The sequence below is a fragment of the Peromyscus maniculatus genome, chromosome 13, assembly GCF_049852395.1.
Source record: "Peromyscus maniculatus bairdii isolate BWxNUB_F1_BW_parent chromosome 13, HU_Pman_BW_mat_3.1, whole genome shotgun sequence".
NCBI lineage: Eukaryota > Metazoa > Chordata > Mammalia > Rodentia > Cricetidae > Peromyscus > Peromyscus maniculatus.
Window position 1 is genome coordinate 57,322,015 of NC_134864.1, and position 16,284 is coordinate 57,338,298.

General features: G+C 42.2%; 1 protein-coding gene across 3 annotated transcripts in view; it reads left to right on the forward strand.

The window, feature by feature from the left end:
* The window catches only part of Satb2 (SATB homeobox 2), a 207,669-nt gene that overhangs the window by 38,268 nt on the left and 153,117 nt on the right, over window positions 1–16,284 (forward strand). For all 3 annotated transcript variants that reach the window (XM_076550365.1, XM_042260354.2, XM_006974897.4), the window contains one exon: window positions 635–862. In XM_076550365.1, coding sequence (XP_076406480.1) covers window positions 694–862 — 169 coding nt within the window. In that variant the 5' untranslated portion in view covers window positions 635–693. The remainder of the gene's footprint in view (window positions 1–634; window positions 863–16,284) is intronic.

The window sequence follows — 16,284 nt, forward strand, 5'->3', positions numbered from 1 at the left end:
TCCGTGGAATTATAGTTAATTTTTTTTGTGTGCAGAGGGTGTGTATGTGTATGTGTGTGTACACAAGTGTACTCGTGTACTTGATCCATAAAGGTAAAAAGCGGGGATTCCATGGATCTATCGATCAAGTCCTTGGCTCCTGCCTGGCCATTCACAGCACATTTATCTAGCAATTAATTTGCTTAAGGATCCGTGTATGCCCTGGCTCCCTCCCAGGCCGGGTGGGGACCTCTTGCTCTGAAGTACTCTCATTTCAAAACCCCGATCCCCCTCCCCTCCAAGTGGGGGGCGGGGGGCTCTCCATCGGAGAAGGGCTAATGCCAGCGCTGCCCGCTATGAATGGAGCACTAAGTGCTGTGAGCTCCGACTCTTTCCGTGCCATTGAGGGCTAACTCTGGGGACCTGCGGCAGAGCAGGTCTCAGCACCTCCAGTTCCGGGCAGCTTTGGGGCCTCCAGTGTACGGCTGGGACCCGCTACCCCGGGACCCTTCGGGACCCTTCTGAAGCGTGGGAGGAAGTTTGTGTGGCTGCTGTGCAGCGCTCTGCCACTGGCCTGATCGTCTATCACGTGTGTGAGCGGTTTTCCCTCTTTTTTTTTTCCCTCCCCCTTCCCTCCCCTCCGCCCCCTCCCTAGGTCCCTGCGCGTTTTATTGCGACCTGCCGGTGGGAACTTTGTCTCCAAATCGGAGCAGCATGGAGCGGCGGAGCGAGAGCCCGTGTCTGCGGGACAGCCCCGACCGAAGGAGCGGCAGCCCCGATGTCAAGGGGCCTCCCCCGGTGAAGGTGGCCCGGCTGGAGCAGAACGGCAGCCCCATGGGAGCCCGCGGGAGGCCCAACGGCGCGGTGGCCAAGGCCGTGGGAGGTAACAGCCTGGAGCTGGGAGGTGCGCGCAGCCGGAGGCCCGGTGATAATGGCCTAGGTGTCAGGGTTCAGGTTGATTAGGCGCTGTTTCGGTGTAGGATTACAGGAAGTCAAATCCAGGTTGCCAAATAAATAATGCCCTAGTCGCCTCTCCGCAACTGGTAGTAGCTTCATCTCGAGTTAAAACAAGAAAGTGGTTTACCCAGAGGGTGGCATTTTTTGGGCACTTTGCCACCGTGTGCCGAGGTGTTGGCAGGTCTGTGTCACAGCCAGCTAACTGTTTCTAGATTTTCCTAGAGAGCTCTTTCGTGTTTAACTCCTTTGCCTCGCCTCAGATCTGTTGTAGGGCTGGAGCTTCTTCTAAGCCTTGCTTTTAGTGGGGCAGGGAGGGAGCCTCAGGCTAGAGCAGGGACAGACAAGTGGTTTTGGTAGCCAGGACAGTGCTGAGAGAAAAATACGTTCTAGGGAAAGGAAGAATCACCGGGAATCCATTATGGTCTTAGCGGATTCGATGCTGAAGTTGTCTGCAGAGTTTAGACGCAGGCATTTATAACTTTGTAAGGAATGAAGAGAATTGGGAGAAAAATAGCAGCAAGCCGCTTTATTTGCTGCCTGCTGCTCCCCCACCCAAGATTTAAGTATCATTTAGAGACAGTCTTTTGATGTTTTCATTACTTCTACAAATACTTTCCTTAAAAGTGGTTAGTAAAGTAATCTTACAAAATAAGACCAGAGAAAAATATTTTTTTGGGGGGTTGCCGGCCAGTTAACTGTCTCTTAAATATGAAATATACAATTTTATATGGCTTTCAGACTTTTTTGTTTGGGATAAATCATTCCTTTAATTGTATTGTGCCCAAGATACCCCTTCACCCCAGATGTTTTCAGCAGCAATATGTCTAATGTAATTCTTTATGTTGGCCAGCATAAAGTGATAGAAATCCATGGTAAAGCTTGGTGATAAGGTCCCACCTCCCCGTGTATGTGGTGTACATTGAATTTTGGAGTAAACAGTTTGAAACATCTCCATGTACCTAGTAAGATGACACTTCTCTGTTTTTAATTATTTTACTATTTTTTTTGTGGTAGGTAGACATTAAGAATGGCTTTCCTTCATTCTTTTAATTGGACATTTCTCTTGAGAAGGAGCCTTCCTCTCAATTTTTAAAGTTTTGAAAGCATGAGCTGGCTTCTATAAAGTCCCATTTAGAGATATGAAAATATACTTTTAATGAGACAAAAAAGAAAGAAAGAGAGAGAGAGAGAGAGAGAGAGAGAGAGAGAGAGAGAGAGAGAGAGAGAAAGAGAGAGAGAAAGGAAGGAAGGAAGGAAGAAAAGAGCCTGGATTGCTCTGTGACTCATTTTTTCAAACGTGGGGTTCATGAATGCATTGAGCCTTGTTGTATAATCACCTATATGTACATAATGGAGAGAAATACATCACAGATCGTAGGACCAAGCTTGGGATGCTGTACATGCTGCTTCTGTCCGGTGCAAACAGCTTTGGAAATCCTTGGAGAAAGTGTGTTCTGAAAGTCTCCTTTTATATAAGAAAAAATCTTGGACCTAAAATTTCTGTCTCTTTTTGTTACTTCACTGCACATGCTGAGTTTTCTGAGGTCTCTCCACAGTTTAGAATGTAACTGTTAGAAATCATGCTGGCCTTTAACAAAGTTTCTTTCATGTCATATTGAACTATGAAAGAAACTGTCTTAGTTTCTTGGTCAGGGTACCTTCAGTGTGGAATGGTAGTTCCTTTGCAGATTTTCTGAAATTATAGTTGCATTTGACCATGGGCTCTAAATTTGATAGACACTAAAATTATTGCCTTTGTGAAGAAGAAGAGATTTATTTCAATAAACTTCTAGTCACTATCTTGGAGGCTCCACTTAATTTAGAAATAGTGAGGGTCCTATTAGATGCCTCCCAAGCTGGACGTGAAATGACAGCATTTTACCTTAACACATAACATTTGTAGTACTTAATAGCAAGAGTGTATGTAGTGTATTTGCGTATAGTGGACTTTTAAATATTATTTCAAAGAAAGCTCAATTCTCTATAGCATTAGAGATCCTTTGGAAATAAATTAATTTAGGGACCTTCAAAATATAACAACTTAGAATAAAAAATTTTGTAGTGAGAAGCTTTTTTTATTGAATGTTAATAATTATTTTGTTGGCTTCAGTTTATAAAGTTTCCATATGTATACTATAATGTTAATAATTTTATTTCTTTAAAACCTATAATCATATATAGACTGGAGGAAAGCCAAGCCTTTTCAAAATGTATATTCCAAATTTAAAAAATGTTCAAAGTCTATTTCTAGTTAGAAATACTTCCTAATTAAAACTTCTTTCTTTTAACATAGGATAAATATAAATTAGATTGTTTTTCTACCGTCCTACATCTTTTGTTGAATTTTCTTTATAAAACAAACATAGATAACCGCAAAAATATTTATAGCTGAGTCATTTATTATCATTTTCGGGTCCTGTTGTACTCTGTCCAGGCCGTGAAGATGGGAAGATGTACACAGAGCTCAGTAGTGGGGGGCACATGCCTTGTTTCTCTAGAGTTCGCCCTGAAAATTGTTCTTCTCACAGAAATAGGGGAAATCATTACGTTAATTGGTTGCTCAGTAAAACAGCAATTTATCCCTCCGCTTTTGACAAGCAGGGCCAGATAAATGTTTTTGGTTGGCTGCAAGACTAAATTCTGTTGCTGTTCTCCTTTTGAAAGAGTGGGAACTTGTTAGGATTTTTGATGAGACTTAGATATTCATACAGAAAGGGGGAGCATTCTCGTAGTGTCTGGTTTGAACCAGTTGAGGTGTGTGTGTGGGGGGGTGTTCCCTCCCAGGCCCTAAAGTTGTCTCTTAAGAAGAAACCCAGTGCCTTGTTTACAATGTGGTCAGCCTTAGAAGCCGTCAGGCGACATCACTTTTGCTCTGTGGGATGTTGCTGCTCTGGCATATGTTGTGTTTTTAAAAGTGTGTATGTAGTGAGGTAGAAGTGCTTGGATGTATATGGCAGCCAGCTTTTGTAGAGGGTCCTCGAGGGAAAAAAAAGGCTAATATCTCTTTAAAAACCATATGAAGGCTGGGAGAGAGTTTAGACAGGCAAGAGCCCCATGGTGCTGACAGCTTTATGTCCCTGCTGGGTGACATTCACTCACTAGAACTGGCGTCCCCTCTCAGCTAGTAATTCACTCCATAAGGATTTGGGAAAAGGATGATTAATGGTGGAAATTTATATTCGAGACACTGTTGATTAAAACTTAGAGATCTATTTGAAGACTTAGAAAAAGAAGAGATTATTAAAGATGAATTAACTGAGAATCAGATGACCCTGAGCCCCTAAAACAATTCTGCTGTGTGGAATGCCTCTGCCAGCCAGGGGACCTACAGCCCAAAATGAAAGTGGGGCCGGGGAAGTTTGCAGAGGAGGCCAGGCCTGTGTGCTTTTCCTGGACTGTTGGAGGGGCTGGCCAGTGCACTGGAACAGCACTAACACTCCGCCAGCCATTGTGCTCCATTCATTGTTATAACCCAAGCATCTTCACTTTTTCCTGTTTGGCTTCAAGGAGAACTTTCAGACAGCTTTATTTAAACTGAATGAACAGCACTTGGCTATACCAGATGGTGTGTTTGCTGATAGGCATTAAACATCAGAAATCTTTTTGATATTTTTCTTTTTTCCTATGATTTTTTAATGCTTTTTAAAAAGGGGGTGTTAAATGTTCTAGTTTTTTTTTTGCGGGGAGGGAGTGGCACTTAAACACTGGGAATGTCTTATTGAAATACCTGCTCCTTCTGGGGAAAAAAAAAAAAAACTGCGTATTTTTAGAAAAACATTTTGCTGGGAAAAAAAAAAACAAAACAAAACAAAAAAAAAAAACCACCACTGGATTTTATTGGAGAACTGCTGGCTGAGGTTACCTGATAGCAAAACTGCCTGAAGTAGATGGCTCCCCCTGCTTCCAGGCCTGCCCCAGAACACAGCTGTCTTGCTTCAAGGGGACAGCATATTATACAGCACACTCTTGATCCATTCAAACCGCCGCAAATGTGAGCAAGATTGTCAGGCAGGGCCTCGTTTAGAGCCGGACATCATCTACCACAACAACAGTCAGCGTAAGTGTCTACACATGGAGCATTTCCTTTTCCATTAGGAGTCAAGGAAAGCTGCATCAGGTCAGGTGTAGACACGTTATTAGCTGTAGAGGAGCAATAATTTTACTTTCTGAGAGAAGTGTCGATAGGAAAGAGTAAGAGATATTTATATAATATTGAAATGTATAAAATACTTAGAAATAGAATTGTCAACATTGGGAAATGGAGAGAGCTCTGTTTCCAAGGATGAATGCCATAAGGTACACTGGCAGTTGGAGCATATGTTTGGAGGGAGGACTCCATGTTTCAAGAGAGAAGGCTTCCCTCTCCTATCTACACTATTATTACTCTTAAATGTAAAGGTTTAAGGTCTTTTAAGAAGAGTGTGAACTTAGGCTCTGGGGTCATCTAACAGTCTAACATGTCCTCTGTAGTTTTGCTGAGGTAGAAAAATAGCTCTTCCCTAAAGTGTTTTTAGCCCTTGGCCTGTCATTAAAATAAAGACATACTTGGTTAAAAAAATATATGCAATGGAACATACACATTAAACAGAACATAGGGTATCCGCCCCTCAAAGTCCTGAGTGTAATTTGGTGTTTCGAGTAATTTTGGAAGTTTCATGTTCCATCAGCAGAAACCCACTGACCATTATATAGTGAAGATCTGCGGCAGTGGCTGACTGTGTGTGTGTGTGTGTGTGTGTGTGTGTGTGTGTGTGTGTGTGTGTTGTTAAAACTAGAGATGCCCCTTAAGCATCTGTTTTTTTTTTTTAAACTGGTGCAGAAAATAAGCAATACCTTAATTTCCCAGAGGTTGTGACCAGCAGAGTTAGTTTGGACATCCTACACATCCTTCCTGGACTGACTTTTTTCTTTTTCTTGCCAACATTGGGAAATGGAGAGAGCTCTGTTTCCAAGGATGACACTTTTTTAATTTCTCTTTCTCCATAGGAAGAGAAAATAGACTAATGATCATTTCTAAGTTATCGAAGAATATGGAATTTGAGTAATTTTAAGGACAAGGAAATCAGTTATTTGGGGCAAGACTGGAATTTTTTTGGGGACTGCTGGCAAGAGAGCTGTGAGGCTGGATGGCTTTACTTTGGTAATTTGAAACACTGTTGCGACTTCTTCCTCCTCCTCATCTGCAAAAATAAGACAGCATTGAAAAACAGTTTATATTAATATTTAAGAACTATGCTACATTAACAGGGTTAGATATATTCCATATTGCATCATTTTCTTTGGAGACATATATCATTTGAGAGTTGTGTTTGGGTTTCTGTTGCGATAAAAAATTGATCTAGGTTCTTACCATTAAAATGAATAATTCTTCATTTGGTATGTAAACTGTGTCCACAGCTTGTTTTATTTTAGGATGCTAAAAGCCAGTCTTCCTAGCAGGAAGCATGCAAATCACTAAGATAGTTATATATTTTTTACTTAATAAGTAGGCTCTAGAAAACTCTATAACAAATGTGTACAACTCCAGTAGCTTTCATGCCTTCTCTCCCCTGGTCCTGAGGTACAGCGGCGTTTTGGAACATATTTAAAGACAGAGCATTTGACAAAAGTTGTATGTGTAACAGTTTGTCAGTGAGAAGTGTGACAAGAGGAGATGACAAATGAAATGCTGGCATCGTCACTCTTTATTTTGATACAAGTGTCTCAATTTGCAGTGATATAGTACTGTTTCATATTATTTCATGACTTGTAGAGATGCATAAGGAGAATTTAGATTTTGTGAACGGGAAATTAGCAGCCCAATCTCTCATCTCAGAAGCTTTGGCAGCCTGTCCCTTCCCCCTGCTCCCCGAGAACAGGAACAGCAGTGAAATGTTGGATTGAACCCATACATTTTAACTCATTATTTTTTGAAAAAAAAAAGGGGGGGGGAGGGAGATAACTGAAAATGGTTTCGAGTAGGAGACCTTTCTACTTAGCTGAAAAAAAATGGAGAAGAGTTTGCCTTTTCGTTTCCTTATTTTCTTCATGGCAATTTGAAAAGGAATGATTTCCCTCTTCTGGCTTTGATTGTGTACATCTTCCCTCCCTTCCAGACGTCAAGGCTCTTCAGCATTAATTTAGCAAGCCAGGAAGGTGAGCTGAGAATTTCTTTTATTTTTAAAGTAGAGGAGAGCTTTTGAAAGTGTCTTGAGTATTAGGAACAGGCCTTTAAATACGAAGGATTTATCATTCCGCTGCTTATGGACAAAGTGATTGGCATCTCCAGAGACAAAGTAAACGTCTGAGTGCAGTTGAGGTGTGCGTTGAAACAAAAGTCAGATGAGGACTTCCAGGGTTTTCTTTTTTTTGAAGGCCCAGGTGTAGCTCCTACATTGTGCTCGTCTCCATTTTCCGAAGAAGCATTACTTCTTTTATTGTTGATGAGCAACTGAAAGTGTGTTTCTTTCCTTTATGTGGAAATGCACTCCATAAGCCTGGCAGACCATGGTGTTTCTGTAAAAATGTCCTGTGACATTGGGCATGGTGGCTTAAGCCTGTAATATCAGCACTTGGAAGGCTGAAGCCAGGGAACTAACACTGAGTTTGAGGCTAGTCTGGACCAAACGTTGAGTTCCTGTCCAGTCTGGGCCACACAGCAAGACTTTATCTCAAAAATCCACAGACACTAACGACAAAAAATTCCATGATAGTGTTTTCAAAATCATGGAACACAACCACTATGTGTATACTCGGTGTGTGTGTGTATATATATATTTAATTAACAGAATCATTTTATTTATTAATTGCAAATGATTAAAAATTGTAGTAAGTATAACTAGGTGGCACAAAAGGCATTAGAAAATGTCATCTACTCTGTCTTTTGCTGTTGTTTGTGAAGCTTTACTTAATTGCAGATTAACAATAAGCCAGATAAGAAGCTGTAAATATATAAATATGTTTTAGATGTGCAGTTATTGAAACTGAATTTATGGCTTCTATTTTAAAATTAATGCCTATACCTCTAAAGCCAAAATAAGAAAGTTCCAGAAGGAGGGCAAAGTGCAATGATAGATGTATGTAAGGATTCCATGATGAAACCCACTAATTTTTGCTCACCTAAAATAACGATAATAATAATAAAAAGACAAATCTAGTGGATATTATAATTACCAGGTAGAGAGCAATGAGTAAAAATGCAAAAGGAAGCAAAGCAGAGCAAACCAAACCAGAGCTACATTAATGAAAGTGTCAACAATGTAAACCTTGAAATCCAGTTCTCAGCAAGTCATGCCAGTGTCCAGTAGGCATGGCCGTTAGCTGTTCTAGTAAAACCCTCTGAGGAAGCCTACTTTTCAATTTTTCTTGTTCCTGATCCTGCTAGTTACTGTGTGAGGCAAAATGATTTCTCCTCTTAACCAGTTGGCTTATTATCACAACAGAGTTCTGTCCTTGCACAACTGGCTGTTAAACTGTGGAATTAACAAGAAGAAAGATTAAAAACCCTAAAGGAAGAGGCTAGTACTTCGAGCTGCTGTTATAAAAGTGGATGCGTTTTCCAGCAGTGTTTGCTGCCCACTCATGGTTACACAGAGCTCAGTGCCTGTCTTTGTTTGCGTGAAGACTTGTACAGATGTGGGTAGAAATGGGTTCCAGATAAGAGAGTGTTTTCTAAAACCCTGAAGACTGACAGGCTTTGCAGGCATTCACGGGAACAGCTAGGGCTTCAGCACATTAACGGCAGTCTCCCCTTTTCTTCCTTCAGAAGGTCCTTGCTTGGGTTTGGTACATGGCTGGAAAACGGGTATATCAGTTCTGTCATTACTGATCGTTTTATTTTACATAAGAAAATATTTTCTTTGTAGAGAGAACCACACGACCCCAGAGAAATGACCAAAGGCATATAGTAAAAAAAGGAAACCATATTTTAATATTTTTCTGATTATGTCAGCATAAAAATTAAGCATTTCACTGCTCTAGTATTTATACAAATAAAGAAAGCCAAAATTGATATTGCTGATAGCTTATTAGAAAAATGCATTCATTCATATAAAACTCTTAAAATTGCTGTGTTTTTGAAACATTATATTTTTGGTCAATAGAACAAAACTTTCTTTTGTCATAATCTAAAGATGGTAACAGAGCCACATGATAAATGTCTCTTTAAGTGTCGTAGTAAAAGAAAATGACTTGTCTTCTGAGGCAGTAGAGACTTTATGTTGTTCTGGACCCATTTCCAAGCAGTGATCGAAAACAGATTACAATAACAATTATACAGTCAGAAGATGCAATATCCATTTCTGCTTTAATTGAGTGAAGGAATAATAAAAACATCATTAAGAAAAATGAGGTGGACCTGTCACACAGTGTACAAATTTTTAGGCTTGTAGACGATGCAGAATACCCAGAGTGCTTCTCGTCTTCTGTGGTGTTTTATTAGCTGAGACCTGCATTGGCCTGCCTTCCCTGGGAAGTCCACAGAAAAGCCCATGGGGTTGTGCCAGGCACCACAAGTGTGCGCTTTGCCTAAGGATATGACATTTCCGTGACTTCTACCTGAGGTGTAAGTGACCCCTTCTAATCTGTGGAGCTAGATGTCTACAGAAATGTCTAGAGCTTGTCATATGTAAGCAAGAGCTAGGTGGGGTCTCCCAGCCAGCTCCTCCTCCCAAAGTCCTCAGGAGGATAAACTGGAGAGAAGACTGAGGGCCACCCACACCTGACTTTCTTCTCCCCGAAACATGGCGGAGCCTGAACTTCTTTGTCTTGATGTTACCTGCTGTCACTCAGGTAGTGTGGACTGTCACTTGAAAGCAGAGCATCTGGCTTTCATTCTCAGTCCTGTGAACTATTGCACATATCCATTTGTCGCCCCCCCCCACTCCCACCCCCCAGACCTCACTTGTAACTTCTAGGAGGGAATAGCTGCAGCAGGCAGCCACCAAGTAGCTAAGTTGTCACGCTGGGTTGAATTTGTTCCTGGGAAACTTAACAGTTCCTGCAAACCTGTAATGGCAGTGGCGCTAGGCCAGCGCCTCTCATGCCGAAGCAGAAGACTCCAGCTCTGAAGGCCCCTAGCTAGCACAGTGACAGACCAAGCTTGCACTCGGTTGAGACACTTAGAAGAGACTATTTTTTTGATCAGTTGCTAACCATTTTCTTGAGGTCATTACTTGATAAGATCTTTCTGTGAGCTTGCAGCATGAGGAATCTGAGGTTGGTGGTATATTCTGTGGTGGAGGGTCCCGGAGCCTGGTCCAGTCCGGGGATCATCCCCCTCGGAGGGGAATTTATATTGAACAATCCAAAAAAGCTTAAAATTTAATGTAGTGCAGAGTATTTCATCAATAGCACCTTCATTAAAATACTTTTGTCAGCAAAGGTTTTTCAGTTTTCCATTTATATACCTAACAGGACTGAGCTTTAAGCATCTATTAGTGGTTCTTTTTTTTTTTTTTTTTCCTGGGCTTTACAGTTGGAACCTAAACATTAATTCTGGTTGGAACTTGGCATAGCATCTTTTTGCCTCAGAGGGAATTTTTGTTGTACAATAAAAAGTGGCATTTCTTTCATACAACCACCTTCTCAAGGCTTCCCTTCTTCTCCTGAGCAAATAGCAATTAAGTAGTCAAGGTTTGAAGGGGCATCTTTAATTTTTAAAAAAGGAATGATTATTTTAGGTGATGTAGACAATTTCCCATTAGTTCACATTGTAATCCAGTGCTTTTGATAATAACAGGAAAGAAATGAAGTTGAGAATGGAATGGAAACATTTTTCTTTTCTCTTTCTTACCTGTTTATGAAATTGTGGAACCTATGAACCAGTGACTACTGTTTTAGAAGCTGATAGTTACCTTTTATTTTATTTATATTACTTGCAATTGTAACATTGATGGAAAGAAAAGAAATGTGAATCTCTGTCTGAAATGACTGAATTTTCCAATCTTATTTTGGAAAATACACTTCCACTGAATTCTTAAGATGGTCTTTTCTGTATGTTGATACTAGGCTAGAACTGAATTGTCTTAACATCTCATCACATAGTAAGTGGAAATGAAAGGACATGGCTCCCATGTTCCCAGAGTGTCAGTGATGGTGTGGCCCATGGCAGAGCAGCCCCTCAGAAGGCAGAGGTGGGCTGAGCTGGGAGTGCTGAACTGCTGACCTCACTGAGGTCAGAAGGCACCGCCAGACAAGTTTCTGTCTCTTAGATTTGACAAAATGGTATCAGGAGACTCAGAACCCTTTGCCGAGGAAGTCCAAGGAGAAAAAATTGTTCTTGGGATGGGAAGTCATTCTGTGTTGAAGACTCAGGTAGTCACTTTTCAAGGGTAAATAAGGTGATTCCGTTTTTTTTTTTTTCCTCTGCCCCTCTCAAATGAATGTCTAGGTAATTTTCAGCCAAACTAACTCCATTTACAGGCTCATTCATATAGCAAGTTTGCGCCTTAAGCACATTTTTTATGGTTAACTTATACTCTCCACCCGAAACTGGAGCTTACCATTGAAAGTCTGCCAGTGATCATTAGTTCCCAAGAGATTTGGGGAGAAAAAGAATGATGGGAGTGATGCACCTTTAGTGGGATCATTTGGCTTGTGTTTTTTGCTGGCATGGAAAACTGGAGTCAACTGGGGAATGTTCAGGATGGCTGTAAACTGTCTGGTAGAAATGTACGAGATCCCAATTAGCACGGGGCCGGGATATCAATGCACCTCTCTTCACACTGTTCCAGTTGGTGCATGGAAAACAAGCTGCAAAGTAAAGCCCTTGGCTCTCCAATAAAAAGATTTATAGCAAAATAATTCTCGGCCTCATAATGGGACCCTTGTAGGTTTGTGTTTGATATTTGTAAGACTGAAATACAGTCCGTGTACCCAAACTAAGCATTTATTGTAAACACGTTAACTGCCGAGAGCTTCCATTCTGTCAAACATAATTATCTTGGAGATTGATGTATAGCTTGAAAGCAAGGTTGAGAGAGATGATGCCACTTCACCAAAGAAGGCTTCTGAGATGCGGCTCTCTGCTTCTCTGATGGAAGGACTCAGGAAGCCACCTTCCTCAGAGCCAGCCTTATATATAATAAACACAGGCTTGGGCTTGAAAACAGATCTGGTTATCCATCCTTCTGTCAATGAAATAGAGAGGTGAACTTGCCTTCCTGGGAGCTGGTACGTGCATTCATTTCTCACCCATCTTCATTCAGATCTGGCAGCGTGGTCCTGAGACGGAACCCTTGCTCTTCCCTCGGCCCTGCTGTAGTGTGCCCACAAACCTGCACCTAGGCTTGTAAGCTAACCCCACACAGAATCCTTCTCTCCTTAATGCTGGGCTTGTCTGCTTGATATTTTGCGTTGTTCTTGTGAGATTAGACTGGTTTAGCAACTGTAGCCTTGAGGTGTGGCATGCTAAGATTCAGCGTGAGGCTTAGAAATGACTTCAGAAATGAAAGACTTTCTAAATCTAGTAGTCTAGGGGAAGTGAAATTTTTTTTTCAAGTTGAGATGTAGATATCTGGAATACTACTGAAATGTTCTAGGGCTTTTTGCTTGGAGGAAGGTAGAATTTTATATTTTATTTAGGGCAAGGGCATCTCACTTTTAATTCAGGAAACAAATCATAGACTTTAGAAACGTTTTAGTTAAAAAAAAAAATGGAATCACATGGTTCCTTTGTTGGGCAGCAGCCTTTGCCTGACCACAGTCAGGCTGGACCTGGTGGCTCCTGCTGTAATCCTAGTACTTGAGAGGCAGAGGCAGGAGAATTACTCAAGTTGGTTTTTTGGGGGGCAGGGGTACTAGCTTGCTCTAGCTAGTGAGTACCAGACCATCCAGGGCTAGAGAGTGAAAATGTGTCTCAGAAAAACAAAGCAACGGGAATGAATTTCAGTGGGTTTCATAGGCAGGGGCTTACACAATTTCTCTAGTTTGTAAAAGTAATTAAATTTAATATTTTCTTTTAGAAATACATAAACTATAAAGAGACTGTCTTAGAACTACAGAGAGAAAAAATATACTAGTCTTCTGTTTTTATTAAATACCTGCTGTAAATTACACAGGTACATGTGTACTTAAAATATTGTGTCTGGGAAGTACTCCACCAGAGCCTGTTTCCCTGGCTTTATTAATTCCATCTAAGTCACAGTAATAATGACCTCTGCATTGTAAGCCAGAGATCTCACGGTCCCCTGAGGGAACTGGAGGATGCACACTATGATTCTGACGTAGTGGCACTCTGGTCGTTTTTTGTCTGGCCTTGGTTCCTGCCCCCTCTCCACAGGCATTTGATGGAGATGAGTGAGAGTCAGGGCCTGGGTAAGGGGGTGCTGGTTGGCTGGCCACCCAGGCTCAGCTCTGTGGAGTCCTCATTCATTCATTTCCTAGTGATCATTTCTTTTACATTTCTGTTAAATATCCATAAATGTTTTGCTGTTTGAACCCTAAACATAGTAGATTTTTCTTTTGAGGGAGAAATCTTTTTTTTTTTAATATAAAAACTTTACTTTTCAGTTTTTATTTGATAGAAATCTTTCCACTCTCATGATTTCCTTTGAGGCTTTCCACCAGTGCTTGATCTCAATTTTTAATAATTTTTTTCCGAGTTAAACTCCCTAAAGGAAACATGCTTGTGCCATGAAATATTCCCACTAGAAATATAGGTAGTCTTGTCTTATCGAGAGTGAGTGCTTGATTCCTTTATTAATTCCTTGCTGGAAAACCTCAGCACAGTTAACCTTTCCTTAACACCACACTGGAGAAATTAATCAAAGATTTGAAAGAATTGTTTGAATTAGATGAACTAATACTTAGGCAGAGCTCAAAACTCAAAGTAACGAAGCAAATAGTATAAGGAAAATTTTTTTTGCCGACTCCCTTCTTGCGACCTTCGGGACTCTAAGTAGCAAATAGCTTTTGTACCCGGGTTTTGAGAAGGGGCAAAGACAAATGCGTGTCCTCATAAATGTGTCTTAAAGCCTACCCTCCTGGAAACCTACCTGCAGAGTAAAATCTTATTTTGACAGAAGACAAGAATCCATATATTATTGAACTATGCTACAATCACTTTTAACACCCCAATGAATCTTTTGATGTGCACATTTTAACAAGGGCGAAAAGAACTCTTAATTTTTTTTTTTTTTTTTTTAGTTTTGAATTAAGTGTCTTGAAGCCATATGTCATGGGTTTGAACTTTTCTGTAATTTCCGAAGTTAAGGAGGATGCTGCTGTCTTGCAGTATAGGACGTGCTGGGACTGCTGACCCCCTGCCTCTGCCCCTGAGCCTGGTGCGTGGTATCTGCAGCCCCTGAGCCCAGCGCAGCATGGTTAGTCACACAGGATCCACTGCAAGGCCCTCGTTCAGACACCAGCAATCTCTGCCCACCGTGGACACGCATGGCTTCGTGGTCTGGCCAGTTTCCTCTGCCCAAGGGAAAACCAGCTCCTGAATCCACTTGTGTCTGTCTTTTTCCTAGAAAGTATTCCCTGTGGCCAATGCTCTCTCCAGTGCAGGAGGCCCACAGGGGTGCTGACAAGTGGACAGCTGGGACATTTGGGGCCGGGGGAACGGTCCACACTGCTTATTAATAGAGCTGATTAACGTCTCAATGGAATTAGCATTTTGGTAAACTGAACCACTGTTTATTTTGAGCATACCATAGGTCAGGCTTGAGGTGGGGTGTGGCAAAGTGGAGATTTGTCTAAAGCTGGGCCTCTCTCTGAGCCAGCCACAGGCCAGGTGTCACTGACATCCGGGGATTTAGTTCCGTGGGTTCAGCTGGGCCATGGCAGCGTTCCCAGGTGTAACTCCCTCTTTAGGTAAGTGACTACAGCATGCCTTCTGTGTGCCTGTGAAGTCTTGGTTTCAAACTGCCTTCTAACTTGATCTTGCCACTGAATTTCTGTGGGAATTAGTGGAGAGATGTTTACCCTTCATTCTGCAGACTTACTTCAGGTTGAGTTGTGATGTCTAACCCCGAGGACCAGCCTGGAAGCAGAGGTACAGGATGGTACAGCTAGTCCTCCTTCCTGCTCTTCTGAGGCTCATAGTGAACCTGAGGGACCAGTGTCCATACTCCATACCCACCTACTCCTGCTTGCTTTAGCACTAAATTCCTAAGGTTAGCATCAGCGTCAGGGCTTGAAAAAGTATCTGATTTTACCCCAAATAATTCTGAGAGTAAAACGTTGCCTGCTAATCATTCTCAACCCTTTGTGTTCCCAATCAGTGGGAGGGTGGGAGATGCATTAAGAGATTTGATTGTCGAACCTTTTCCTTGTCAGGGGCTTTGCGGGGGATGGAGGTCCAGTCCTGAGTCATGGCGGAGAAGAAAGCAGGTTGTTGTGTATATGGCTTTGTTAGCTCAGGGTTGTTTCTGCAGAGCTGACAGTGACCCTCCCTCTGTAGACCTCCTAGAACTGGCTGCTGTCCACCTCTGTCTGAGGGACATGAAACCAACCCAAGGTCAGGAAGAAACGCTGTCACCCGAGGCACCAGGAGGGAGCCTTCAAGGCCCCAGGTGGACCTGTGGCCCCTTGGGTGACCTCCCTTGTACTCAAATGATGCACTTCCTCCACCCCTCCAGCTGATGAACATTTTGTTTCTAGTTTGTGGCACACTGTCTGACATTTTCCTCCACCAGGCTTACTTGGAAGGAAATGTGACAGTACAATCACACCGTGCTCTCGGATGCTCCAGTCAGTCACAGGGTGCTCACAGACAGTGGCCCTGGAAGACTGCAGCCTGCCAGGCCGTGGGAGCCATTTTAAGTTTGTGTGAGTCGGTGCCTGAGGTTTGCAGAAGCCCGGGGATGTTCCTCTCCACTGTCTCCCTTATTAGGAGAGGCCTGGGTGTGTAGCTGAAGAGGTGAAGTGATCACAAGGCCATTCATAGCGAAAGAGAATGTCTTTTTGAAACAAATGTTGCTAGAGGATTGAACTGGAGGCCTTGCGCATGCTGGCTAAGTGCTCTACCCCTGAGCTGTATCCCCACGCCTAAAGTGTCACATCTTTTTATCAATTAATCTCGGAAAATTTCCACATCATCATCCCCCGGGGGAGCACGCAGCTGGGCTTGGAATGTGGCTGCCTTAACCTCAGAAGGTCATACCTGAGAGAGGAGGAAAGGCCACCACAGGGCCAGAGCAAGGTACTGTGGGAAAGACACGTTTGGTTCATTTTGAAATTGTGGCTGTGGCCCCAACCAGGAGGTAAAAGAGAACTCTAGATTTGTTTTCTGTTTTTGGTTGTGATTCTTGGCACTGAAACTTTGCTTTATTGTTTTAGGGTAGGAAGAAAAGGATAGAATGTTGTCCAGTTTACTCCTGTGAGAGAAAGAGAGAGAGAGAGAGAGAGAGAGAGAGAGAGAGAGAG